The 27,290-nt window shown below is 55.4% G+C and overlaps 1 protein-coding gene across 3 annotated transcripts in view; it reads left to right on the top strand.

Moving 5' to 3' along the window:
- The window catches only part of TBCD (tubulin folding cofactor D), a 126,904-nt gene that overhangs the window by 3,971 nt on the left and 95,643 nt on the right, over positions 1-27,290 (top strand). For 2 of the 3 annotated variants that reach the window (XM_011373644.2, XM_023538632.1), the window contains exons 3-12: positions 1,146-1,243; positions 2,287-2,388; positions 3,679-3,825; positions 5,643-5,698; positions 10,852-10,984; positions 18,988-19,033; positions 20,462-20,594; positions 23,459-23,595; positions 24,604-24,664; positions 25,348-25,422. In XM_011373644.2, the coding sequence (XP_011371946.1) occupies positions 1,146-1,243; positions 2,287-2,388; positions 3,679-3,825; positions 5,643-5,698; positions 10,852-10,984; positions 18,988-19,033; positions 20,462-20,594; positions 23,459-23,595; positions 24,604-24,664; positions 25,348-25,422 (988 nt within the window). Of the gene's footprint in view, positions 1-1,145; positions 1,244-2,286; positions 2,389-3,678; positions 3,826-5,642; positions 5,699-10,851; positions 10,985-15,707; positions 15,714-18,987; positions 19,034-20,461; positions 20,595-23,458; positions 23,596-24,603; positions 24,665-25,347; positions 25,423-27,290 lie in introns of those variants that run through there. The other variant, XM_023538633.1, reaches the window with a different exon arrangement.

The following is a 27,290-nucleotide window of genomic DNA, read 5'->3' as shown; positions in this document are numbered from 1 at the left end:
AAATCTTGTATTGTCTCATATCGTTCATGTTTTCTTTTACATCCTTGAGCATATTTGTAGTATTTATAGTACTCGTTTTAAAGTTTGTATCTAATAATTCTACCATCATTGTCATTTCTTGTTTCTAATGACTGCTTTTCTTCCTGTTGGGAATCACAATAGTTTTAGACAATCACATGTCGTACTTTGTGAGTAGTCGGTGGACATCGTGGTTGTCATATGTTGGATGTTTGAAGTTGTTTCTCTTTAGAGTGATAGAGTTTGGCATGCAGTTTAATTAGTAGCAGATCAGCTATATCTTTTCAGTTCTTTTCAAGATTTGTCAGGGAAGGTCTAGCTTTTTCTCTAGTCTTTCTTGAACTTAGCCTTATTACTAAGGAAGGACTTTTCTGGAATGTCTGCTGGTTCTCTGGGTGCTCGGCACTCTGGCTTGATGTGATTTGTGAGCTATGGGTGAACTCTTCGTCTTAGGCGGTTGTTCTTACCCAGCTTTCCGGGCTACCCCTGTGTGTGTGAAGATTTGGCCAAAGACTTGAGGGGTCCTCTGCAGACTTTGGGAGCTCATTCTCTGCTTTGCTTCCTCTTTGGTGCTCTCTTTGAACCCTAGTCTCTGCTTGAGACCCCCTTGCCTGCACTGAATTCTAAAAATTACTTCCTGGTAGACAGCCTGGGCAGCCGCAGACCCTGTCAGTTTGACACTGCACTGCCTGTTGTTCCAGTGTCTGGAGATACATTTGTCCTGTATGTGTCCAGTTTCCTGGTTGTTTGTTGGGGTGATTTCATATCATTGGTTAGAACCAAGTCAGTGCTAAATCATGGTAGTTGTAGCAGGTGTTTTTTGTAGAGCATGGTATTAGATACTGATTTGAGATGGAATATCTTTAAAAATAAGAATATTTTTCCTGCATGTTCAAAGTAGGAATGAATGTATTAATTCTAATGCCCTTTTAGAAACTGTTAAGATGAAATTTTTTTTTTCTTTTGCTCTGTTGATACCTGGATTTTTCTTTTGCTCTGTATATACCTGGATTATACTAATATTGAACTATTCTTACATTTCTAAATGAACCCTTTTTTCTTTTGGCATTTTGTTTAAATATCATACTGATGTTTAATTTCATGCAAGTGTGTATCTTTTTCCCTAGAATGGATGTTGAACTTGCTGTTGGATATAGTGCAAGATAAGACGTGTCCAGCTGACCTTGTACATCTGGCTTTTAAATTTCTTTACATCATTACCAAGGTAACATTTGCATAGCACTTTATAACTGACAGAAAACTTTCTCCATGTGCTTGGTCTAGAAGTTACCTTCCCAATGTTATTTCTTGAAGATGGTCCACACACATAAGTTGTGGGTTTCATGCGTTCCTTTTACTGTACTTTGGGGTCAGATATTAGTGATCCAGGTGGTCTTTTGGCTGCAACAATGTCTGAGATATTTAGCATTTTGCATTTGACTAGATCAGGTACCACCTAGCCAGAAAGGAAGAGAGACAGAGAGAGAGATATGTGACTAATTTGGAAAAGCTTTTACAAGGAAAAAGCAAACAGACTGGGTGGACATGGAAGTGCTTCTCAGACTTCAATGTGCAGATGAAGGTCTCAGGGGCCTTATTAATATGGAAGATTCTGAGCAAGTGTGTCTAGGGTGGGCCTGGTGCTCTGCATTCTCACATGCTCCCAGGTGATGTCCGTATGCTGGCCTGCACTTACGGCGTCGCTTCTGGTTTTGACTGGAGGAGGGACTTGGCTGTCTCAGGGTGGGTTTGTGGTTCTGCGGGGCTACACGTTGCAGAAGCACCTGCTGTGAGGCGGAGAGAGGCCCTTGGCCGCTGAGAGGGCATCGGGGCCTGGCTGGCCGTGAGCACACTTCTCTGCAGCTCAGTTGGCCGAGCTCAGGGTGCCTCCTGAATTGTAGCACCCCTGTATTTTGTGGAAGCCTTAATGGATTTGGGGACCCCTGAGGTTCTCCAGGACTTATTCTTCATAAACATCAGAGGGCGATTATATAAACAAGGTTGAAGAAACTCCTTAGTCGATAATGGATCTGTGTTTCTGATGACCACATATGAAATTTATTAGTCACATTGGTGCAGAAGATGTATTTATGAGATGACTTAAGTAAGCAAAGCTAGTTTTACGTAGTCTTAGTAAGTCGAACTGCAGTAATATGTAATTCTCTTTGATCATTGGGTGGCATAGGTGTTAATTTTTGATGAGGAAAGATAATTTTGCTACTTTATGTATTTTATAATGATGTAATCAGTGCCTTTTTTATTTGCTAGGTTCGAGGATATAAAACATTTCTTCGTTTATTTCCACATGAGGTAGCTGACGTGCAGCCTGTTTTGGATCTGATTACAGATCAGAACCCGAAGGACCACGAGGCGAGTGTCCCTCTCCTGTCACTGCAGGGCTCTCCTTTCTGCCCTCGTTTGCTCACTTCTGCACCGGCGACTTTCCCTTCCTGTTTCAGTTTTATCTTAAGTCGTTTTGCATCATTCTTGTTTCTTTTATTCTTTTGGCATTCTCTCTTTGCATATGTTACTTTAAATTTCTTTCAAATATATGTCCTTTACAAAAGAAAAAATGTGCCTGCCTATAGGGTGGCGATCAGTATATCACCATCTGATTTTTCTAGCTTGGAATATAACTATGTTGGTGTCACCAAAGTCACCCCAAGTTTGAGGATTTCCTAGGACCATTCACAGCGGTCAACAGTTGTCCTTATGGCTATGATTTATTATTACAGCAAAATCGGCAAAGGGACAAGGCACAGGGGTGAAGTCCGGTTTCCAGAGCCTTCTCCCAGTTGTGTCATTCAGAGCACTTGTAATTTGCCAGTGCTGAGTTGTGACAACACGCGTGAAGTGTTGGAAGGTCTTAGAGACCAGCGCCCAGGATTTCTGTTGGGGGCTGCTCACGTGGGTGCTCTCTGCCAAGCGCAAGTTCAAATCGCAGATGCCCGGAGGAAAGCAGGTGTTCCATTGAGCCGTGTGGTTTGTACAGACAGTCTAGGCACCGAGGGGCACCCTCGGCAACCTCCCGAGGTCAGGTTCCCAGATGCCACCTCCTTGGCTGGCCCGTCTGAGAGAGCGTCATGCCTGTTGTGGGGGTGCCTCTCTGTGCGGGGCACTTGGAGGCTTGCTCAGCCTGTGATGGCTGCAGACCGGCTCCGTGCAAGCACCTGGCTCAGGGGCAGATGGGGGTGGGCCTGTCCCACTCTCCTCTGCTGCTTGGCCGAAGGACAGTCCAGGGTCAAGGTGGAGTCTTGTTTTACTGACCGCTGAAAATAGGGGCACTTGTCTTCGATTGGAACTTGAGAATTTTTTCTTACATCTCCTGTTCATCTTTTTATCTGCTTTTCACCTTCTCAAAGGCTAATTGCTCACTGAGGGGTGCCAGCGAACAGAAGCCATCATACTGATGTAGTGTGATTTTTTTTTTTTTTGCTCGCTTTGCTGTTTCTTTGGTCTGCTGGGACAGCCAGCCAAGTCCGTGTGACGGGCATGTGGTGGGATTTGGGGGAGATGCAGAGGAGCCAACGATGGCCTGCACCCCAGGTTGCTGGCGCGGTGGACATTGAGTGGGCAGGGTGGGCAGCAGGGTGGACAGCAGGCAGTGCGGTTCCCTCCGTCCTTACATGGGGGTCATTTCCCTTTGCTTTGACCCCTCAGACTTGGGAGACTCGCTACATGCTTCTGCTCTGGCTCTCCATGACCTGCCTGATCCCTTTTGATTTTTCACGCCTTGATGGGAATCTCGTCACTGAACCTGAACAAACGCAAAAGTCCGTAATGGACCGGATTCTTGAGATAGCACAGGTGAGTGTGGTCACGCAGCCGTCTCTAGTGTTCCAGCATGCTCATGCTGTCTCGATAGTAGGTTGAGTTTTAGGTGCATTTGTGACATTTACAGATTAATCCAGCTGCTGTCGCTATTTTTCAGTGAGGTGAAATTCTATTCCATAACTGATTCTGAAATTATGATAATTCATATAGAGGTCAGGGCGAATTACTGTAGCAGGTCTCGTTTCTTTGTAGATATTGCAGATGCTCTGTTAAGCATAATGATGACAGGTTCCATGGGGCGATGGTGAGAGAATAAAGCCCGCATTTAATTTAATTTTTAACTTAAATAATACATGACCATTTTAGGAAAACCAGAAAGTAAAGAGAAGCACGAAGGATATTAAAGTTCTCAAATTCCAGTGTAACACTCGTGTGTCTTCAGACCTCTCCTGATGTAGACCACGCACATGGACGCAGCGTACTGCATCATCCATCACTGCGTACAAAGCCACCCTAAACTTTAGTAGTTCCCCGCATGGTTATTGTCCCACAGCTTCGGGGAGCCTGGGATTGGGCTGTGGCTTTGCTTGGCCCCCCACCTCGGTCTCCCTGGGCTGCAGTCCAGGCGCTCAGGGCGGTTGGCAGTAGACAGCTTCTGAGGCTGGTGGACTGAGGGCCTTGGTTCTTTGCAGGCTGTCCCTTGGCCTGTGGGTGCCCCCCCCCAGCAGGACAGCTTATTCTGTCATGGCCAGTAAGGGGCAGGGTCTGCTAGCAAGACGGAAGTCACTGGTATGTCACCAGGTCATAGGAGTGACATCCCTTCCCCACCACATTCTCTTGGTTAGAAGCAAATCGCCGTGTCCAGCTCACACGGGAGGGATTACCCAGGGCATGAGGCCAGGGCCAGGACCAGGGCCCTCTGCCTGCCACACCTGCTCGTATCATCCAGTGAGCACCGCTGTGTGCCAGACACCGTTCTGGACCCTTCGTATATTAACTCATTTGATCCTGCTGATGAGGCAGTACACCGTTTTTATCCACATTTTGCCAGGGAGACAGCAGGCACAGAAATAACGAACTTCGCTGGTTTGTTTTCTTGTAAATCTGGTGGATCCAGATTTGGACCCCGGCTGCCAGGCCTGCACACTTCACGGCGCTGCCCACTGCCCGCTGGAAGGACGGCCCTCGGCTGTACATCTGTCTGTCCTTGTCCGTAAGATGTCTCCTTCCCTCGTCAAGGGAGGAGGTGCTTGCTGTGCCCTGATTCTGAATGGTCTCTCGCCGACGGACAGTTGTTTCTGGCTGTCTGCTATAAGCAGCGCAGCCTGGAGCTCCTTCACATCTGCGTGTGCCCGTGTCCGAGTGCACCCGCCAGCGGGGGCCAGTGCCTTGGCACAGCTCTGGCGCTGCGTGGCGCTGCTCTGCAGGCCTGTGAGGAAGGGCTTTGTGTGAGTTGAGGTGAGAGGTGGACCGCCTCAAAGATGAGCCTCCTAGGAAAGGCGTTCGTGGTAGACCCAGGCCTCTTCGTGTTGAGCGTCCAAAGTCTGCTCCTTGGGCACGCTGTCGCAGTGGGGTAGCACATACGTGTTTCATTTTTCTGCAGTTTTTGCAAATGTGTGTTTCAAGGGATGTGATCACACGCGGTCTGTGGTTTTGGCACTTACCTGGAGGCGAGCACAGCAGGTGGCCGCTGTAGCTATTGGTTCAGGTTCAGGAGTGGTTCGAGCAGCTTTGGAGTTTGGCCTCTGTCTGTAAGCTCTGTGAGCTGGGGCTCTTGGGAAGCTGCTGAGTGTGGGTCCCTGAGAGTCATGCTGTGTGTAATGGTGCCTGTCCTTTGTCCTCTCTTGTAGTCCTACTTGGTTGTCAGCGACAAGGCCCGAGACGCAGCTGCCGTCCTTGTGTCCAAGTAAGTGCCCTGCCGGTGCCCCTGTGGCCGTGTTGGTTGACGTATGACTGATGCATTCTGAGAAGGTTTATCTTACGTGCTCTTCTGTGTTACCTGTGTGTCTGTGTTGTCCTCAGAAAGGGTCACTGGGCCTTCTGAGCCATGCTTCTCTTGCTCAGGCCTGCTTCCACATCTGGAAGTGTACTTTTATTTCTAATAAAGCTTTTCTTTTCTGTTGTTTTTTTTTAAAAAAAAAGAGACACTGGGTTGACGGGCCTGGGGAGTCTTTCCTACTCCCCAGTGTTCTGTTGCTTTCTTTAAGGGAGCACAGGCTCTCTTTGGGGGCGGGAGACCTCTGAACCTGGTGTGGCCACCGACGGTGCTGTTAGGGGCCCCCAGGCCACCTGATAGGCCCATCAGCTGAGCGGAGCACAGGTTTAGAGCAGGTGCAGCAGTTACAGCTTTAGGGTGGTGGCAGTCAGGTGAGCCTTTGAGAGTCCCTTAGGAAATGGCTCACACTGGTTTGTGGGATCGTGAGCTTTGACTGGGTCGTTGTGGCTCAGGATAAAAAGCCCCAGTATTCTGTGTCAGCTGACAAGGGGCCGTGCCCCAAGCAGGTGAAGTTGCTTTCATCTGACTCAGGCTACGGGCTTCGTGTCGCCTAGTAACGCTGGAGACACGTGGAAGCTGAGTGCACTCGTTCTGTGAGACGTAAGAATGGGAGGAAGCAGTTTTTCTAAATCTTTTGTATGACGTGAGGTTTAAAGCATGTATGTAGGGTTTATAAATACATTAGGAAATTTGGCTGTTTTCAGTCCCTTCCACATTCGTGAAAGTCGAGAATTGGCTCAAATCTTTCGGGTGATTTGATTGGGAAATGGATAGCACCACATTCAGGGATTCAGGGTCGCCTTATAAAGATTAGGTGTCAGATCGCCATGACCTTGCACAAAGTGGGACGAGAAATGCTTAATTTGTAGGGCAGTCGGGGCTTTGGGTGAGGTATTCGTTGACCCGCAGGGCCGAGCCAGAACGTAGGAAGCTGGTTTTCGTGGTGAGGGCAACCTGTGATCCGCCTGCAGTGCTTTGCCGTGAGGGAAGCTCACTAGGCACATGCCTCTCGTGGTTTTGACAAGGACCGAAGAGCATTAGGGGTTTCTTTCTAATTGTAAGTTACATGTGTTTTGGGAAATAAAGTATAAAATACGAAATAAAACTCCTGCCTCCTTCCCTCCCCCAGAGGTGGAACTGCGTTTGCCCTTTGCCCTGCCCTGAGTGCGGCACGTTCTGTGTGCAGGCGTGCTGGTGCCAGGGACGCGGGCCTGGAGCTCTCCGTACATGTGACTGTGGTGTGAACCGGGTGTTTGTGCAGTCTCCTGTGGGACGTGTGGACTGCTGTCACAGAGGTTTCACGTAAAGCTTTGTACCATTCTGGTCGATTCTTCGGGGTGGGTTCCTAGGAGTGGAATGAGCATTTTAGGGGTTTTGAGTGCAGTCAGTGGGAAGGCTGAACAAGTGGAAAGTCACCTTTCCCTGTTTACCAACACTGTGCAGTCTTACAAACGTTTGCCAGGTTTAAGGTAGAAGTGTTATTACCAGAAGCACTGCCAGGTAGTGGAGTTAGCCGAGCCTGACTTTGTGGAGCTTCGTGCCCGTGGGGTCGGAGGTCAGAGGTCAGGACACCTTCAGTCTTCCTTCCCTGGTGTCCTCTAGGGAGGGTGGCAAGGGCGGGTTAGATGCAGCCAGTGCGCTCGGAGTGTTCTGGAACGGGTGGGGCCGATGACTGGAAGAGCTCTTGGAGCTACTCTAGGTTAACCCACCTCATAGTTCGTCCCAGGCTCTAGGCGTGTTCTCATTCGCTTTCTCTCCCTTTTTTCCAGCGGGTCGTTACCGTACGGCCGTGGGCATGAAGGGCGGGTGGCGTGAGGCTTCTGTCCGCAGCGGCTGTTTGTTTTCTGATAGTTCACGGAGGAGCTGCCTGTCTGCCTCAGCCTGTGCTGGGTCGGATGGCCTCCTTCCACTGCTTGCTGGAGCCACACCGGTTTCCTTTAGTAACAGCCTTAAACGTCGGCTGTGTTGTATGTGACTCCTGACGCTACACTCACATTCAAGCGTTACTTCATAGAGATTCTTCAGTGGAAAAGTGTGCATTTATTCTTATCCACGACGTTAATTTTAAAAGCAGGTATTTCCGTCTAATAAGCAAGGTGGGGTCCATGTGGAAAAGCTGGAAATTTTGGAACATAGAAAATTAGAGAAAGCCCCACACGTTTGTGGTTCTGATGCACGGTGTTCGTGCTGAATTTCTTCTGTCGTTTCTCGTGCTGTTATGACGCTGGCTGTGCACCACACTGTCTCTGAGAAGTGTCCGGCTTCGTCCCTTAACTTCACATCGCCGTCGATGACGCGGCTCTGTTATAGTCCAGTTTTGGGGCACTCTGATAGCTGGCGAGGTTTAACACTTTAGTGACCCTTGGTGACCTGACTTCTAATGCCTGTGGCTTTCTCGGGGCCTTTTCTCCACCAGCTTGCGCTTTCTCTGCATGAAGGGTGCTAACCTGCAGCGATAGGGTGGGCTGTATTTCTCCCAGCCGGTTGGTGGCCTTTTACTTCCTGCTTTGGTCTCAAGTTTTAATTACATTGTCGAAACAGTAATTTTTTTCCTTTTATGTGTTATTTTCATGCTCGAAGTCTCAAAAAGAGATTTCAAAAGTAGTCGTTGTGGTTTTCTACATTTTCATTGTTTAACGTACAGTTGTGAACAGCTCGGTGTAGGGCACACGGTTGCTCTCTCCCCTGACAGGGAGCGAGTTGTTCTAACACCGTTTCACTTTCCCACTGATTCGCGATGCTCTTTAAACACGCACGCACGCACGCACGCGCACACACACGTAGGTGCAGAGTCGGGTTTGCCCTCCACCTGTGCCGTTCGCTCTCAGGCCGCATCACTGAGTTAGGCAGCGTGTGGTGACAGTGCTGCTGAGGGTCTGGAGTGGCTGCGTGCCCGCGAGTGTTCTGCCTGGGTGCCCTTCGTCTCTCCGACAGGTCTAGCTAAGGTTTCGTAGACCATTCCTGTGGGCTTACCTTCCCGAGAGGGGCACAGTGTTCCTCTGAAATCCCGGCATGTGTCGGCTGAGCCCCAGGTGGGCAGCAGGTCATTGCTCCTACCCGGGAAGGAAGTGGAGGATTCTAAGGCTGTTGGTGTGTAGGAGGTCCTGTTTCTGTAAGTGTACGTGTTCCATCTATGGGAGGGAGATTTTTTCCATTTTTGCTTATCTATTTTTGGATCTCTGCTGTAAACATATTCCTTTTTTTAATGAGAGAAATTTTTAATGTACTATCATGTGCTTAAATCTTTGCAAGGAGCCTTAGGTTTTTACCTTAGTCTAGAAACTCACCTATGGGGTTGGTTCAGGAGTGGACGTTGGCGGACGGGCCCACAGGGAACGCCTGGCTCTCATGTCAGGTGCTGTGCTGCAGCGGAGCGGGGCTTGTCCGGGAGGCCAAGGTCCCAGCCGCGTCTTCCGGATGCGCAGGCTTCTCCGGAGGGCAGGGGTGGGCGGGTGGTGAGCAGGTGTGCAGCCTGGAGCGTCTGGCGCTGTCACCAGAGTATCACCTTGGTGGGCTGCTCTGAGCCTGTGCCCTCGCTTGTCGAGGGCAGCCCCTTGTGGGCACAGGGCCTGCACAAGATGTCCTGTGAGTGCTGGTGTCTCCAGCTCATGGGCTGAGGCCTCAGGGCAGACTGAGGAGCAGGTTGCTGTGGGCATGACCCGCATCCTATGGGCCCAGAATCATGGGGTTTTAAATGGGACAAAGGAAACAAGTTGGGTCCCCAAACCTGCTACCGACTCAGGTCGCCTGAGAGGCAGATGGTGAGCAAGATCCCTGGGCCTGCTCCCCAGATCTGCTGAGACAACATCTTAGGGAGGGTGCGTGAGCTTGCCTTTGTCAGCCAGCATCCTAAAGCTTGATAAAAAGTCTTGGTGACCAGTGACCTCAGGGGCTGGGGGACAGGAAGCCAGTCGTGGAACCTTTGCTCGGCTCCTATTTTCTGGCTCAGAGCCCATGCTTTACCCCGCAGGCTGAGCTTCTGGAAACCGGGCGGCCATCCTGGGGGAAGGGAGGGGCTGTGTGGGGTGGGGGGGCCCTTGCAGAGGTGCCGAGGTGCCCTGGGGGAGCCGGAATCATGCCGACCCTTACTGGGTAGCCGGCCTGGTGCAAACATGCGGAAGAAGCTGTGGGCACGTCTAGAAGTGAGGGTTTGCTTCCCTGGCGTTGGGGCCAAGCCCTCCCCAAGTGTGTTTTGTGGGGCGCTGTGGGGAGTGCGAGGCTCTTACAGTTCACAGTCCTGTGGCCTTCCTCCTGATGCCCTTGGGGGTCATCCGTGCGTCTCTTGGAGAGCCCACCCTCCCCTCGCTCAGCTGTTTCCTTCGTGTTCGTGGTTCATTTCCTGTGTTTCTGCCCCCAGAGTGCAAGCTCTGCCAGGAGGGCAGGGGCTCAGCCTGAGCGGCAGAGTCAGAGCTGAAGACACAGTCGGGGATGGGCGTGTGGGCTGGCTGGGGGCGCAGTGCCAAGGCTTTGGTGGGGCAGCTGGAGGCGGCTGCCAGCCTGGACCAGGTGCATAAGAGGGTGAGCAGCAGCTGGAACCCCCTGTCTGAGCTTTGGGGACGCAGAGATGAGTTGTCGCCTGGGCTGTGGTGCTGTGGATACCAACTGGACTTCTGCATGGGGGAAAGGTGGCCCTCGGCAGCTGCAGGGAGAGAGTGCGGGTCTGCTGTGGGCCGACCTTGTGTGTGGCTGCGTCGTGTCCCCAGGAGGAGGCGTGGGTGTTGGTGGGGCTCCCCGGCAGTGGTGGGGACAGGTAAAGGCGGTCCTGTGGCGAAAGGCCTTGGGATGAGGGGGCGCTCAGGAGGGAGGAGATGGGGCAGTGGGGCCTGTGTGTGACCTCGGAGGTCGTGGTGGCACGTCAGCACTGGGGGTGGGGGGTCACGGTCTGGATGGCGTGTTCGTGTCTGAGGCTGAGGAGTGCTGGGAGACGACTGTCCTGGGAGGGGGACACAACGCGTGCCAGGGGCGGCGCATTGATGGGGGACTTGGTGGGATGGGAGGGGTGAGTGCTCATTAGTTGGGGCCTGAGTTTAGCTGTCACCAGCCTCTTTGTTTCCTTCTGGCAGGTTTGTCACACGGCCCGATGTCAAACAGAAGAAAATGGCGGGTTTCCTGGACTGGAGCCTGTGCACTTTGGCCCGATCCTCCTTCCAGACCATTGAGGGGGTCATCGCCATGGACGGGACGCTGCAGGCCTTGGTAAACACTGCCCCAGGGGTTGGGGGAGACTCGGCTGTCAGCTTGGGAGGCTGTCCAAATAGTGGGACGAGGTCTGTGTACTCTGCAGTGGGAGGTAGTTGGAACGCAGGGAGGTGCTCAGCCCTAGTGGGGTGCTGAACAGTGTGGTTTCTCTCCTTTGGAGGGGTCTTGGGGTACCCCGCCTTGGATTGTCAGCCAGGCTTTCTGCCTCCGTGGAGATGGGTTGAGCCGGCCTCACGTCGCCACTAGGGGGCAGTGGCGCTGCGGAGCTGGGGCGGGTGGGCGGGCGGGCGGGCAGGGGCGTGCCTTCTCTGCTTTCCTGCAGCCGCTGCTGCAGACCGCGATGCTGGGAACTGGCTCTAGTGACATCAGGCAGGCGGGCTGAAGTTGGATTTTGTGCGGGCACTCAGGTGAGGCTGTCTGTGACAGCCGGGTCAGTGAAGGCCTGGCGCCCCTCCCTGGCCGTCCTGCTTTGCTCATCTGTGCCCTTGTCCTTTCTGCTGCTGATGAGGAAAGATGTGGTTTCCGTGCGGCGGAAGAGAGGGGCTGCCGCGCCCTGAGGCTCTCACGGCCTTCTGCTCCCTTGGGCTCGTGCCTCTGCTCCCAGAGTGCGGTGGGCCAGGCTCCGTTCTGCCCGCGTTGGGGGAGCCGGGCGCCACGGACAGTTGGAATGGAGGTTTTTGGCTGTGACTCAGCGTGATGCGTCTTTTGGGTGTTGACCCGTCACTTTCATTGGCTGGCGCAGATTCTGATGAGGCAGAGGAGGCTGCGAGGGCCATAGAAAGTGAGGCCGATGGCGATTACCCAGGGCAGTGGGCACGGGGCGGGAGGGTGTTGACAGCTGGGTGTCTGTAGCTTTCCATTCATGTTGCCCGAGTTTTCAAGAGGGATTGCTGCTCCAATGATCATGTTTCAGGACATTTGAGAAAGAAACTTAGAAAAAATAAAACTTGTTAACCTGTTGAGGGTGTATGTCTTTTATATGCTTTCTTTCATTCTGTAAATAAATGTGATATATATCATTTTTGAAGAAACTGTTGTGTAATTCACATACCATGAGTAATTCGCCCTTTCCAAGTGTGTAAATCAGTGATTATTTTGTATATGCGCAGGTTGTGTGACTGTCACCATCCACTTCCAGAATATTCTTATCACTCCTAAAGGAAACCCCACACCCATCAGCAGCCACTCCCTACTCCGTCATCCCCAGCCCTTGGCCACTACTAACCTACTTTGTCTCTGGATTTGCTTGTTCTCAACATTTTGTATAAGTGGAATCTGGCTTTTTAAATTTAATATCATGTTTTCAAGCTTCATCCTCATTTCTTTTTATGGCCGAGTAATATTCTATTTATGGGTATTCTTAGCTATTATGATTAATGCTGATGTGAACTTTGGTGTATAAGTATTTGAGCATATGTTTTAAGTTCTCTTGAGTATGTAATAATAGATATTTAAAAACTTAATAATTTAAATATTTTCTGTTTCTGAGAGTTTTAAAATTTTTTATGGCCGCACACCTGTCGTGCTGATGAAACCTGGGGTGTCGGTGTGTTCAGATGCACACGGAGCTCTGATCCCAGCTGCACGTCGGGGTGGTGCCGAGAGGATTTTACTGGGCTCTTTGGCTTAATTGCTGTGATGGGGGGGTCATTTGCGGCGGGGTCTTTCCTGGGAGGCTGCTCAGTGCAGGGGGGCGCAGGTCATGGTGTGTGCCCATTGGGCCACTGCGGCGTGGATCTTGGGGGAGTGCGTTTTTGTTTTAGACAATTCTGGTGAAGGACGCCGATGGGGTCGAGATGATTTATTTGAAGGTTTGAGTATAAGTGGATTTAATTTTTTGCCATGAGTCACATTGAGCAGTCTTAATGGAAGGTATGACGAAATGTAGCCGGAACCTGTCAGTCCACTGTGGCCTGCAGGGAGAAGTTAGACCCGCCCAGGCGTGGGCACTGCTCCAGGAGGGGTGGGCACATTCGGCCTCCTTGGCGTCTGTGACCTTCTTCACGTCTATGACCTTTACCCAGTCAGGAGCCTGGGTTCTTGACAGGCTCAGGGTCTCCTGCAGCCCCCTGGTCCAGAAGCCACTCTCTAGGGTCCACTGCACGTTCCCATCAAGGCAGCGGGGCTAATAGGGCGCCTTGCTCCTGGGGGGCGGGCCTGGAGCCAGCTCTGACCGTCAGAGGCACCTGCAGACAGGGGCAGCGCTTCTGATTCTGCTGTCTTGGTGCTCCCTTAGGAGGGGGATGCTCTCTCTCTTCCTCTTCCTCCTGTGGAACAGAAAGGTTTCCCCAGAGGCAGAATGACGCCAGCCTGCGCCCCGCTTACTGGTTGGCAGGGCCCCTTCTGGCAGGGCGCAGGCGCGTGGCCGCACCCCAGAGCTCTCCATGGGCGCCTGCCTGCTGCAGCCACCAGGGTCCCAGGAGGGAGTGAATGCAACCGCGCCAAACAGCAGCCCCTTGGGGCCCTCGGGTGCCCGATGCACCCCTGGACAGCCTGGGCCTCTGGAGCCAGGCCCCCCTTGTTTTGCTGGAAGGGGCAACGTGCTCTGTGTTGCTACTGCCACCTGGGCAGGAGGAAGCTTGTGGGGCGCCGAGCGTCCTGGGCGGGTGAGCGGAGAGCGGGGAGCGGTTTCGCCATGAGCTCGTCAGACCTGCACAGCAGAGGCCGGCGCCCGGCGTGCCGAGACCTGCAGGTGTGTCATGCTTGAGGATTGCATCTGTTTCCTTTGATGCACTTGGCTTCGTTTTCGTCCACCTGTTCATTAGTGTGGGCTAGGCGAAACAGGTGAACTCGTGACAAGCACCATCGAAACCCGGAGCTGATTCTTTTCCCTTGAAGCATAGCCCTCTCGCAGCGATGGTTGTGAACTCTTGAGAGGGAGGGAAACAAGGGTTTGGCAAGGTCACTGTGCTGGGAGGCCCCTTTGCTCCAGCCTTTTAAAACCCCCTTTGGTTTAGCCACGCACTAAGAGTTGGGATTAATGCGAATTGAGAAATTGACGGAAGGAAAACATTAAAGTTGAGTGGCGGTCGCTGGAACATGCTGTACCAGCTGATGGCTGCGTGGGCTTGGCTCTTTCTGCTGGGGTGGGAGATCCTGGGGCGGGGGAGGCAGGGTTTTGCCCTGCGCATGGGCGTTTGGGCACTGGAGCCAGTTCTTCCCGAGCGGAAGCGGCGGCGTGCTCAGTCTGTCAGCCGTTGGGGTTGCGGCCCCCACTCGGTAGAGCTTCCGCGCCTGTCTTATCACTGACAAAAACGTCCATGTTGTGGAAGGAGGAGCATGGCGAACAAGCACGTGAAAAGTGGTCTCGGTCACTCTCTGTCCCTGCGGTTGAGTCTGTGGGGTGGCCTGGTGCCCCAGGCAGAGTGCTGCCCCAGCGCCTGGACTCCCCAGCTGCGGTGCCTCTCCTCTGCCCTGGGGGCCGCTGTAGCAACAGGGGCGGGGCCCTGCTGCAGCCTGGCTGGGAAGGGAGCGATCACCTCCTCTGGCGTGGTGTCAGGGCCATTAGCACTGGGAAGGGAAGCCCCTCCATGGCCCAAGACACTCCCCGCGGGGGCGTGGCTTGCCCATGGTTTCGTCCAAGGTTCTGTCTGGCGAGCAGACAGACTGTCCGGCCGGGGTTCTCAGTCACAGCGCTTGCTGTGGGTGAAGGGCCGTGTGGCAAGAACTACTTGAACACGTGTTTTCAGAGCTCCTGTTGCATTCGGCGAAATGAGAGGTTCTGTCAGTGTTTTCGTTGGTGTAAATAAAGATGATGAGCAGCCAGCTGACACTATTTTAATTTCCAGTAAACTCAGCATTTTACACAGGGCCGGCAGCATGGGGGTGGCATGAGTCATGTTGAAACCTGTGTGCCTTGTGGCACGCCTTCAATTCCACTGGCAGGTCTGGTCTGTACACCTGCTGTGTGATGAGGTGATATGTCCTGCTGGACAGGTGCGTGCTCGCAGGTAGCCCGGCCGGCCCACGCTTGGAGGGCAAGGGGACTCGCGGGTCATAGGCTGTCCTTGCCTCTCAGATGCAGGAGCACATCTGTGCACCTGCTGGCGTGGGGCCCATGTCCCCAGTCAGGGCTGGTCTGGCCTGTGGCCTCCCCTGCAGGCTGCACTCCCCTCACCCAAGGCTGCCCTCACCCCTCCCTCTGAGACAGGTGTCCCTCAGGCAGGACACCCTCCGAGACAGGTGTCCCTCAGGCTCTGTGTGTGGCAGCCGACATCCCCCCTCCCCTCTGATTCGTCTTGACCTTTGGTTCTTGTTCTCTTTCCTTGGATGTGCCACGTGTCCGAAGTAAGTGCGGTGTCGCTTCTGCCTCCTTCCCCAGCCCGTGTAACAAACGAGGATGCTGGGTCCCGTGGAGGAGGCTCTGAGGTGTGGCCTGGCCTGGCCTGGCCCTCCTCTCTTAGTTTGGTGATCACCTAGTTTGTCTGCCCCCTTGGTGGTCTGCCCTCCGCCTGTCCCAGGGCCCTTGGCCTAGAGCGCTGCTCCCTCCAGATGAGAGCCGGACCAGTCCCTTGGTTCCTGAGCTGCAGCTGTGCTGTGTCCTTCAGTGGTACCACTCGAGATAGCTGGGTGTTAAAAGGGACCCAGGAACAGGGCACAGAGCAAGCATTGCGCTCCTTTGTGTGCCCTGGGTCCTGGCAGTGTGCACGCCACTGCACATGTCACCAGGACAGGACGAGCAGCAGAGCGTGGGCCAGCAGTGGCGGAGCTTGGATGCAGGCTCTTGGTGGGCTCCGGGCGGGCGGTTCCTTGCCATGGTCGGTCCTGCTCAGGCCGCCGCCCTGTCGGAGCCCATTGCTGAGCTCAGCTCTGTGCCCAGCTAGTCCCCGGGCGAGGCGCGTCTGCTCTCCTCTTCCTTCCAGTGTCTCCACTGGGCTCACACGTAGCGGGAGGGGAGCGCCTTCTTTTGGGCTGAGTGTGACCCCTCCCTGCTTGCAGAGAAGCACAGGCCCCTTCTGAGCCCAGGGTTTGGGGAGTTGATGTGTAACCAGGGACACCTCGATGTCACTGGCAGCTCGGCTTGTGACTCTGCACGGGCTGTTTAGAGCACGTGAAAGTGCTGGCGAGTGGTAAGGTAGTAAGACGTCGTCATGAGCAGATTGATCAAATGACACAGGAAGTTAAGCCTGGAAACGATAAAGTCACCGCCATCAGTGTTTTCTGGGCTTTTGTTGCGCCCTGCACTTCACAGATGGGACACAGGAACTTGGGGGGCCACACCCACTCACCCTCCCGGCAGGCGTGTGTTGTAGTGGGGTAGGTGAGCAGAGACCCCGCAGGCCCCGTCTCTGGATGGGAGGGGTGTCAGGGACTGCCACAGAGGGCGGCCATCTAACTTTTATCCCACTGCATATTTGAGAGTAACAGGACGCGCTACTCCTACTTAAGCTGAGGCAGCAGTGCCCACTGGGCTTGCCTGGACTAAGTGGGGTGCAGCTGCTCTGATTCGATGCCCTTCCTGCCCTGGCCTGGGGTGCCTGTCTGCCCAGCAGAAGCAGCTGCCCAGCCCACGTCCCGCTCGTGTCCTGCCTTCTGTTGACTGCCAGTCGGGCAGGCCAGACCTCTGCCGTCCAGCGAGAGCTGGCCGCAGGGCAACTTCTTCTGAGGTGAAGGGTTTTTGACATCCCTTCCCCCATGATTAGGTGTCTCAGGGCACACTGCACCACGTACCCCGTGGAGGTGTAAGGGTGTTCTGGTGCTTTCTGGCTCTCCCCCAAACTCAGAGCCTGAGGGAGCAGCCCAGTGTTTCTGCTCAGTGGGTGTGTGTTCTGGGAATGGCCAACTTAGGTCTAAAGTGTGTGAAGTTGGATTTGAATTTGCGTGGGGTAAAGTAACTATAGTTTTGTCTTTCTCATAAGTTAAATCTAGGGAAGCATTCATAAAGTTAAAATGTTTTTGGACAAATAAAAGGAATACCTCTATGTTTACTTAGGAAGTATTTCTGATCTCTGCCGTTCATTCGCATTTCTCAAAGTGGCTCAGTGAAGTGGGTTCTGTCATCTCCGGTGTCACACACCCAGGAAGCTGAGGTCCAGTGAAGGCCGCTTCCTGCCTGGTCACTCAGGCGGTGTGGCGTCCGCGTCTCTGCAGCTGAGCCGTTCCCAGTGTTGCCCTGGCACCATGTCGGTTCTGAGGTTCGGCGGATGGAGTGTGGGGAGCTCCCTCTCCTTTTAGAAAACCTCGAGTTCGTCACGTGACTCAAAGCCGAAGCAGTCCAGAGGTCTGTGCTGACGTCGCCGGCCCGCGCCCTGCTCCCATCAGCACTGCCCCTCTCCCCAGAGGCACTCGCTGCTTCTGAGGGTGACCGCTGTGTCCCCGTGTGACGTGAGCCCCGCCTGGCCCCGTCTTCCCGTCTTCATGCACCGGCTTTGTCTGTGGGTTGGTTGGCTTCGCTCTGGGTCGGCAACGCCGGCACGGTTCTCAGGTGCCGTCCCAGTTGGCTGCCTTTGGAGCAGTGATACCGAGTGGCCCTCCTTGTCCTCTGCCTCCACAGGGTCCCCTGCCCCACCCCTGCCTTGCGGGACGGCCACGTCACTGCTTCTCTTTCCCTGCCACTCTGGCCCAGACCCTCACTGCAGCGTCGTGCTCTGTCTGCGGTGGCCGCTGGCCCTTGGACAGCGTGGTGGGGACTGCGTGGGCCTGTGTCCACACACATTTAATGGCCCGTCCAGAGGCCGCCTGCGTGTTCCGTCCGAGGTCGGGAGCCCTCGCGTGTGGGGGGGCGGGGGGCCGCTTCCGTTCCCGGCGGGGCGCGCGGGCCGGCGTCCCTGTCCTCCACTCGCCAGGGCTTGCTGTCTTGGCACTCAGCTTGCAGAAGCAGCAGCAGCACGGTGTCTCGAGAGACGCTGCCAGGGTTCTGTTTCCTGCTCTGCGGCCCTCATGTCCTTGTCAAGGGCTGGGGGGCCGGGGTGATGTCGCGTGGCTTCTGTTCTCTGATGTCCCCATGCAGCAGAGACTCCTCTGTGGCACCGCGGGCGGTCCACCTGGTGAGTGCCGGCTGCGCCACACTCCCCCGCTGTGGGACAGCTTCCTCTTTCCTTTCTGCTGAGCCAGCGCCCTGAGCCCCTCAAACATCCAGTAAGAGGAAGCCCAGGGATCCAGGTGACTCCCCCGGTCACACCCCAAGTGGGTTCTCACTTCACGAATTGGGGTCGTTTCAGGTGTGGGTGTGGAGCCCAGGGCCTTGCCTGGCTGCTCTGTAGCACGCGTGCGTGTGGGCGCGGGCGCCTTGGGAGTGCGGTGCATCCTGCTCTGGGGTGGTCCTGGTTCTGGTTTTGGGCTGAGTGGACGGGGGGGCAGTAATGGCAGGAAGCTGGAGCATGCGTGACTTTCGACGGGGGTTTCTGAGGCCTTCGTGGGGTGTTTTCCTCGAAAGTGGAGGGTAAACTTTCAGGTTGAGGATTCAGGGGGCTGCAAGGTCTGTGAGTTTGGAGGTGGTCGCTGGTCACAAGGGGAGGTGAGCCCAAGCCTGCACACTAGGACCCCCGTGGACGGTGTCCTGTGGGCCCAGGGAACCAGCGCAGTGGGCGAGCTCTCAGGAGGAGGCGGGAGTGTACGAGAAGCCAGAGGGCCTTTCTCCTCCGTGACTGAGAACGTGAGACTCAGGAATAAATCCTTGGACCCCTTCACCGTGTGTGACATGTCCACCTGCAGCTTTTATCCTTTGCTGTCTTTATGCACAGGTGGTGGCAAACCCAGTGAGGTGCGTGCCTCTCCTTCCGCTGGGCTAATGCCCGTAACCTTCAGCACGGGCACACGTCCGTGAGGAAGCCCCCTCCCCTCTGTAAGGGGCTGCACCCCTTTCTCGCTGCACTCTGCTGGTTCTTCGTCTAGTCTCTGATGCCTTCCTTTACCACGTACAGACACTGTTCTCTTGTTGGATGCTGAGCGTTTAGAAGAAAAGCTCTGGAAGACGTAATGGATTGTTTTGATAATTTGCTTTTAATTTGTAAATGAATTTGCAATATTTTAATAGAACCTCTTTTTTGTTTGTTTTTTAGGCACAAATATTTAAACACGGAAAGCGTGAAGACTGTTTACCCTATGGTAAGGTTTATTTGTAAGATGGTGTGTTCTGTTTGTCCGTGTATGATCGAGTGTGTCCCTGTCCTATTTTATTCACAGGTGCAGAAGTTTGTAACTTGCTGCATTCAGACACTTGCATAGTTCTTTTTTCTTGTTGTTTTGTATGTGTTTGTGTATTTTGATGATCCGACTTTTAGGCCTCGTGTAGAAGGAAGGTCTGGGTTCCTGACGCCGACACCGGGCCCGGGTTCTGGGCACGTGGTGATCTAGACGCAGCTTGGAGTCTTGGGCTTGCTTCCTGGGGCCCCGGTCACAGCTCTGTTCTCCCCCTGGCTATGGCCACATCTTGTGCCCTTTTACCTCATTCTTTTAATTTAAGACTGAATCTCAGTTTATAAAAATAAGTCCAGCGATTCTTGCTGCAGAAAGGTTTACTCCTTGGACTAAGAGGAATTTCTGTGTGTTAGGTATATGAATCAGATTCGAGTAGCAGTTCAAATAGCAGAGTATTTTTTGAAAAAGCTTTTATTGTGAAAATTTCAGACGCATATAAAGGAAGAGAGCACGGTAGAGGGAGCCCCCATTTCTGTCACAGGCCTCAGATAGGTAGTCCCACTCCCACGTTCGCCCCGCGCACCACACCCAGACGCCTACCTGCCGCCTGCCCCTGTGGCAGGTCTCTGAAAGAGAGGGACTCTCCAGAGACGCAACTTAATATCATTGTCACACCTGCGAAGGTGGGTGGTGATCGCTGCCCTTTCACGCGGTGACCGCGGGGTCCCGTGCAGGGAGCGCGGGTCTCTGGCTTTACCAGCAGTGCGTGTTCCCGGGGAGCCACAGCGCTGTTTGAGCCCTTCAGGAAATTAGATGCTATTGCAACTTGTCTTGAAACTCCGCCCTCCTTGCCTCTCCTATGAAACGCTGTCCTGTGCACTGCTGGCCTCGGCGTCCCCGATGCCCCCCTCATGTCCCCAAATGGCCTTGGCAGTGTTTCCATGCCAGTGGGGCCCCTCCTGCCCGGTGGGTGCCGTGTGCAGCTCTCTCTGCTCTGGCAGCCGTCGTCACCCCTGCACGGTGCCATGCGGGTCCCCTGTAAACCGTCCGCAAAACCCCACAAACACCCAGATCCATTGCACGGTCTCGTGCCATCTGCGGTCTGTCGTTTTACCCAGCGGCCTCCACTGAGACTGGCTTCTACCACTCTGGGGCTCCTCTGTGCCCCGCCTCTGTTTGGGGCTTCACAGGAAGGAGGCTGAGCAGGTTCGGCTCTGGCTGCACTTGGTAAATGACACGGGATGAGGGGTCTTCTTGCGACAGGGCTGGGCTTGGTGTCAGGGCACCACACTAGCTGCGGTGGGGGCTCGTGGAATGGACCGTGGCCTTGATGCGGTAGATATCAGACACAGCTGGCCCTCCCAGCAGACTGAGCCAGTGTGTTCTTGCCTGCAGCTGCCCCTGTTCTCCATTGCCTGGACGACTGCAGGCTCCCTGACAGCAGCCAGACCCTGCTCCGGAAACTCGGGGTGAAGCTCGTGCAGCGGCTGGGCCTGACCTTCCTGAAGCCCAGGGTGGCGAAGTGGAGGTTGGTGGACCACGCGTGACCGCGAGTGGCCTGAGCGTCTGTTGGCGAGGCCGAAATGTGGTGACCGCCCGTGTTTCGGGTGGCCGTGAAAAGGAGGCTGACAGATAAAGAGTGTCCACGCGCTCACTCCTTAGTCTCGAGTGCTTCTGATTTTGAACGGGGCGGTCCCCTAGAGTTTTCTCCTGGCCCAGCCATCTCCCCGTCAGAGCAGCTGAGGTGAAGTGGTGGCGAGAAGAGTCGGTTTCGCACTTGATGCGACGTTTGGGCGCGATGCAGCTCTGCTGCCTGCGGCTGTGGGAAAAGCTCCCTGTCGATGAATCAGTCCGAGTCAGAAGCTTCTTGCAAAGAGATCTAGCCTATTCCTTAAGTTTGCCTGTCGATGGACGCAGTGCCTGGAGCTGGCCTGTGATGATAGATTGCTTCTGAACCACTGGCTCTCACAGAAATAGACTTTTCTACTTTGTACTGTTTTTTTTTTTTTTTAACAGCCTTTAGATTTGTTTGGGAGGAATTATTTGACTAAGTTTAGCTTCTTAGCCTTTGGCTTCCAATTTTAGCAAATTCCAAAAAAAGTGTGCTTTGTTTTACTGAAATACCTTTTGGGTGTTCAGCGCACAGCTTGTTCTGTAAGAAGTTGTTTATGAGGCTAAATGTTAGTGGTTAGTTTCTAAAACACTGTAGGAAGTTAACATTCAGTACTGGATTAGGGTACTCCAGAGAGAACCAGTAGGGCGCCCACGCGTGCGTGAAGACTTACTGGGTGGCAGCTTGAGACCCGCAGGTGAGGGGGTGAGCTGGAGGCCCCGCAGAGCAGGAGATGTGCTTTCAGTGGAAAGCCGTCTGGCACGGCCCTGTGAGGTGTCTGTCTGAGGGCTGCTGACAGTCTCCCCTTCGGTTAGCTCTGCTGCTGCTCTGATTCGGATGCCAACTCCAGCGTGTGTGTGCTCTCCCGCACCAACAATGCTGTAGCACCCGCTGGGGGTCCTGTTTACTTCCATTCTGGTGCTCTCCCTGGAGACCGTGCAGACCCCACAGGGTAAGGGCTCAGTCCCACGAGACTGCCCTACTTTTCGTGCCAGTCAGAAGTCCAGGTGGTCACCTGTGGTTCTGACCACTGTGGAGACCAGAGATGCCCACGATCCCTCCTTGAAGTCCATTAATTTGCTCCAGCGCTCACAAAACTTGGGGAGATGTTTACTCACCAAATTACGGGTTTGTTACGAAGAGATTTAACTCCGGAACAGCCAGGTGGAAGAGGTGCACAGGTCAAGGTCTGGAGAGGGGGCGGGGAGCCCCCATCCCCTCCCTGGGCACCACCCTCCCAGCACCCTTGTTCACCATCCCAGAAGCTCCCTGAGTCCTGTCCTTTTGGGTGTGTTTGCAGGCTTCATTACATAGACCGGAGTGATTAAATCACTGGCCATTGGAAGTTTATTTAGCCTCCAGCCCTAGCTCCTCCCTGGAGCCTGGGGGTGGGACTGGAAGTTTCAAACCCCAAGTCACGTGGTTCATTCCCCTGGCTACCAGCCCCCATTCTTAGGGGCTTTCCAAAAGCCACCTCGTTAACATGGCAAAGGTGGCTTAATCCAGAAGTGGACCAGGACCCAGCCTGAGTCTTATAAATCGCAACATCACAGTTGTGGAATAGTATCCCAAGATTCCTCAGCTTAAAGCATTTTTAGTGTCACCGTTTCTGTGGGTCTGGAATCTGGGTGTGGCTTAGCTGGGGATCTCAGGTCTCAGCCGGCTGCTGCCATCTCGGGAGGCCCCGCCCAGGGAGCACTCAGTTCCTAGGGCTGTCTGCTGGAGGCCACCCACAGTTTCTTGCCCCAGGGTTGTGCGGTGGGGGCAAGGAAGTCCTGGCCTTTTCTTGGCTCATCTCAGAGCCTCGTCCCCACAGAAGCAAGTCACTGGGTCTGGCTGCATCTAGGGGAGGAGATTATAGGAGATGGGCCACCTGGGGAACTACCTGCCACTGTCCTCTCACGGAGTTGGACACTGCTGTCCAGAGAGAGAGTGACTCGTTCAAGGTCACAGTCAAGTGTCCGAGCTGGTGCTCGAGTCCTGGGTTCGGAGTCGACCTCATGCCGTCTCACCCCCTTCACTCAGCTCAGCTTGGTCACCTCTGAGCTCCAGGCCTGTCCTGGCCACCCTCGAGTCAGGCCCATGTGTGCCTGACCCGGCGCAGCACGCGTCCTGCCCACCCTCCGGAAGGAAGGGCCCTGGCCCAAGTACCCGGCGCCCATCCCCTCATCAGCCCTGTCGCAGCCCTCTGGGTAGGACGTCATTTTACAGTGGGGACGCTGAGGCACCGGGAGGTTCAGGAGTGGTGTGGAACCGTGGCTGAGCGGGCCTGCGCCCCGGGAGGCCGCACTGGTGGCCTCTACTTGGGTCGGGGGAGGGCTGCAGTTGGTGCCCATGAGTGACTGAGGCAGTCTGAGGGCACTGGCGGTGGATTAGCGGGGCCGTCTGAGGTGATGGTGGCTCTGACTCGGGCCAGGAGGCACAGTGCAAGGGAAGGGTGCTGCCGCTGTGACAGGCCGAGTCCCGTGGCGGTTTGCGTGCACCTGCTGCTTCTGTCAGGGGCACTTCCTGCCCTGCCTCTCCGCAGCGGGGCCCTGACATTGCATGTGGTGTCCGAGCAGCCCGGAGTCTGGGTCCTGACTCTGGCTGTTGCCGTTCCTTGGCGCTCCGCTGACGACAGTGAGTGCTCGGTGTTCTCCCTGTCCAGCACGGCTCGGTAAGCATGTGGAATCCTCGGCACCCATTGAGGTTCCAAGTGACACTCGGTTCATTTCGGTCATGAAGATCATTTGCCTGCTAGGCTGTGACTGCAGGTCTGAGGTCACGTGTGGTCTGTGCAGGTACCAGCGTGGCTGCCGCTCCTTAGTGGCTAACCTGCAGCTCTGCACCCCGATTTGGAGAGAGCCCAGGATACAGTTAGAGATGCCAGACCACGAGGAGGACTATGAGGTCCCCGAGGAAGTGGAGAGCGTGATAGGTGCGTGGCCCTCCCTCGGGACGTCTCGCGGGGTGGGAGGGGCTCTGGCTGCAGCCGGCGCCTCTGAGGTGTGTGTGCCGCAGAGCCCTCTTCTCTCTGCCGGTGTCACGTGGCATCACACAGCCTGCCTCGCTGTTGAGTGAGCACGTGGCCACTGGTCAGCAGGCCCGTGTCCTCCTGACATGGGCATTCACGCCCATGGCCGTTGGAACCTGGACTCCGAGAGTCCCCGCTGTTTGCCCTCCGTCCCCACCCCTCCCTGCGCACCTCAGCGCCCAGTGCACTGCCCTCCCCCACGCCTCCCCTGGTGCTAGGCCCCCACCCCCTGCTGCACTCGCACCCGAGGGGGCGTGGTGTCTCCTGCGGCACCTGCCGTAGGCCCTGCAGCACCCCACCTGCTCCCTGCCTCAGGCCCCACCTGCAGGGCTCCGCGTTCAGCTGCTCCAGCCTCCTGCAGTGAAGGGCAGCATCTAGCCTGCTCCGGTGGTCACTCCCTGCTCACAGCAGATGTCGCGTCTGCATCTGCTGCCCCACGCCCCTGGGCCCCCACCTGCATTGTCGCAGAGAACGCCCAGGCCAGCCTGGGCTCCAGTCCCCACTTTGTGTCAGGCCTCCTGGGCTGCCTGGTGCCCATCAGGGTTTCCACTGCTGGGCTCGCATGGCCCTTCCTGGAGGCCGCTGACACCTCTACCCTCTCTTGGGCCTGTGTGTGGCTTTTCCCATAGTCTGGCCTGTCACTAAGACCCTGTCCCCAGTAGAGCACCTCTGTGTCCTCTTTGGGGAGGACACTGCGGACTCAGGCCTTCCTACCTGGTGCTTTCTACCCGTGACTGCTCTGGTGGGTGGATTTGCTTCTTGGGAACAATGGCAAAAGTTGGCTTTAAATCATGATTTAAAAACGAAGTGTCGTGGAACTCTCCTGAGTGACCTGCAGGGCGGGTCGCCTAGGTGCTGGGAAGTGAAGCAGTGACTGTAGGCGCTGACGGACCTGCCCCTGTGTTCTTCCAGAGCAGCTGCTGGTCGGGCTGAAGGACAAGGACACGATCGTGCGGTGGTCAGCGGCCAAAGGGTAGGTGCCCGCCATCACGCTGAGTGAGAGTCTGGGTCTGGGGGCTGACGGCCTACGATCGAGACACCGTGGGCTGCCGAGCGTTTCACTCGCTCAGCGTGTTACGGGGGCCGAGTGCTGCCGACCGCTGAGAGGGTCGTGAAACGTATGGTGAGGTTTTTCTAAGCTACGTTTGTTGCTTACGTTCTTTTAAAGCTGATCGCTGAGGTTGCCCTTCTGGCTGGAATGGGCGGGACTGTGAGCACGCCATCTCCGCCTGGCTCCCTTCCAGTCTGCCTTTCCTTGCTGCCTGGGCCAGGACCCCACCCGGCTGGGGCTCAGTCGGGATGCGGGTCCCGCATCAAGTAGCCTGATGGGAGCCCACGGGTGGCATCCAGTGTGGAGGTGGCCCACCAGGCAAGAGGGTCTGGAGGGCACTGGGTGCCGGTGACGATCGGTGACTGACTGCACATCCCTTTTGCATCAGTCCCCAGAGGCTCATAGACCTGTCATTCAGCCTCGCTGGGCTCCCTGGCGGTGCAGGTGACCTTGTGTGGAGCAGAGCACGTGCTGGGCTTGCTTTGGCTTAGCTGCTCCGTCCCGTTCTCTGGAGGGAAGGACGTGGCTTGGGACGGCTGCTCAGCCGGCGAGCAGCCCTGCGACGGCCCTGTGGTGCTGAGCGACGGGCGCTGCTTCTCTTTCAGGGTTGGCAGGATGGCTGGACGGCTTCCCCACGAGCTGGCGGATGACGTGGTCGCGTCCGTGCTGGACTGTTTCAGGTATGTGTGGAGAGGGGAAGGAGCCCTGCCTCTGGCTGAAAGCAGTCTTTTATGTTTTATTTCCGTCGAGCTATTTGTCGGAGCCCCCAGAGTTCTTTTCCCTGTTTCTGAAGTACATTTGAGAACTCTAGTTGTTTCTAGTATGCTTGTTCTATCAGTTTAGACACCATTACATTGAAAAACCTTAAGAAAAAGGTGATCCCCACACACACACGATTACCCTTGGAGAAGACCTGTGTTTGGGAGTGAAACCTAGGGCTGCATTTCCCAGAGGCCGTCCTGTGCCAGTGGAATGTCCTGTGGAGCCACCTGTGGCTGTCGACACCTTAAAAAGAGGCTAGTGTGGCTGAGGTCTGAATTCCAGCTTTTACTTAATTTTGCCGGATTTAAATTTAAACAGCCACATGTGGTAGGGTCTGAGAAGCCTGGGCGGCAGACAGCCCGCCCGTGGCGTGGGTGTGGGCTGAGATGTGCCGGCCGGACTTTGGGGATGAGCTGCGGCCTGCAGGTCAGGAGAGGGCGGAGCCCCGGCAGCACAGGCGCCCCAGGCGTGCGCTGTCAGCGGCAGGCCCCGTGACCCATCTCCCCAGCTCTTCACTGTGCTCGTCTCCTGGTTTCAGAAGCAGGTGTTTCTGAGAGCAGGTGCTGTTTGCCAGGCTGCTGACCGCGCTTCTGCCCTCATGAGCCGTTGCTTTCTTTAGTGTTGCCACTGCATGTGGAACACGTGGTGTCGGCATGCCTGGGCGCTCAGGGTGCGTGTTAGTCCCCGAGGCAGCTCTGCGGGCCCCCCCCAGCACCGGCTCCTCCTAGCAGGTTGCTCCCTGCACTCCGCCTCGAACCTGCCCTGAGTGCAGGAAGCGCTGTCGCTGTGGGGCACACTGCGGGGTCCACGGGTGCCCCTGTGTGCTTCCCTGTCTGCGTGACAATTCTGCTGGCTTGTCGCAGGGTGGCGTCCTGCGTTTCTTTTCTTGCGTGATGGTGATGGGTGTGCTGATGACGCTGGGACATGCTGGGAGCAGAGGTGGCCACTGAGTGGTGGCCGTTGGTGTGGCTGTGGTGGAGCGTCCTGCTCTCGGGGGACGGCAGCGCTTTGAGTGGATTCTGGGAAGGGCTGAGACCCTGGTGTCCTGCACCCTTTCCTCCCAGCCCCTCACATGGGGGCTGGCTGTCTGCTTCTGGCACTTTCTGTTCTCCTGTCTGCTTGTGCCCTCTGGCGCTGTGATGTTGTCTTTTTAACCTGCTCTTTCGCACGGGCACTGGCTCTCCCAGCGGCGTGGCCTTCCCTCGCGTCCCTGGCCGGAAGCCCTGCCCTGCCCTGCCGTGTCTCAGGAGAACGCACTGGACGCCTTTTGTCCTGAAACCCGCTCCTCTGGGCAGGCGCGTGGCCCCTGGTCCAGCTTGCACCTCAGTCTTGTTCCTCTCGTCCTCAGTTCTATCGGCTTAGACGCTTCCTCGCCTTCGCTGTGTCGTTTTCCCGACCTCTGGTTTCTGTGGCTAGGTCATGGGGGTGGGAGTGTTTTTCTTGCTCTTGATTCCCAGGCCGGCAGTCCAGAGCAGCAAGCGGGATATTGCAGGACGCCGTGTCTGCGTGGGCCGCATGAACTCTGCCCCTTGCTCTTGTCTCCACCCCTGTGAGCCCTGGGCCCTTCCGGCACTGTCCTGGGCCCAGGTCTGTGGCAAGACCTTGCCCTCAGCCCCTTGGCTGAGTGCTGGCAACTCCCAGCTCAGCTTATACCGCGAGGTCGATGGCCGTGTCTTGGGTGTCTACGTCCACATCTGCTGTGTAGGTTCAGCCTCGGGGCATGAGTGGGCTGAGGTCCATCTGCATGCCGGGCGCCCTGCAGAGGGGGCGCGTTTTCCGGAGTCCC

This window comes from Pteropus vampyrus, unplaced genomic scaffold (genome assembly GCF_000151845.1).
Source record: "Pteropus vampyrus isolate Shadow unplaced genomic scaffold, Pvam_2.0 Scaffold227, whole genome shotgun sequence".
NCBI classification, from domain to species: domain Eukaryota; kingdom Metazoa; phylum Chordata; class Mammalia; order Chiroptera; family Pteropodidae; genus Pteropus; species Pteropus vampyrus.
Note: the sequence above shows the minus strand (reverse complement) of the source record. Positions and strands in the feature narration are given on the sequence as shown.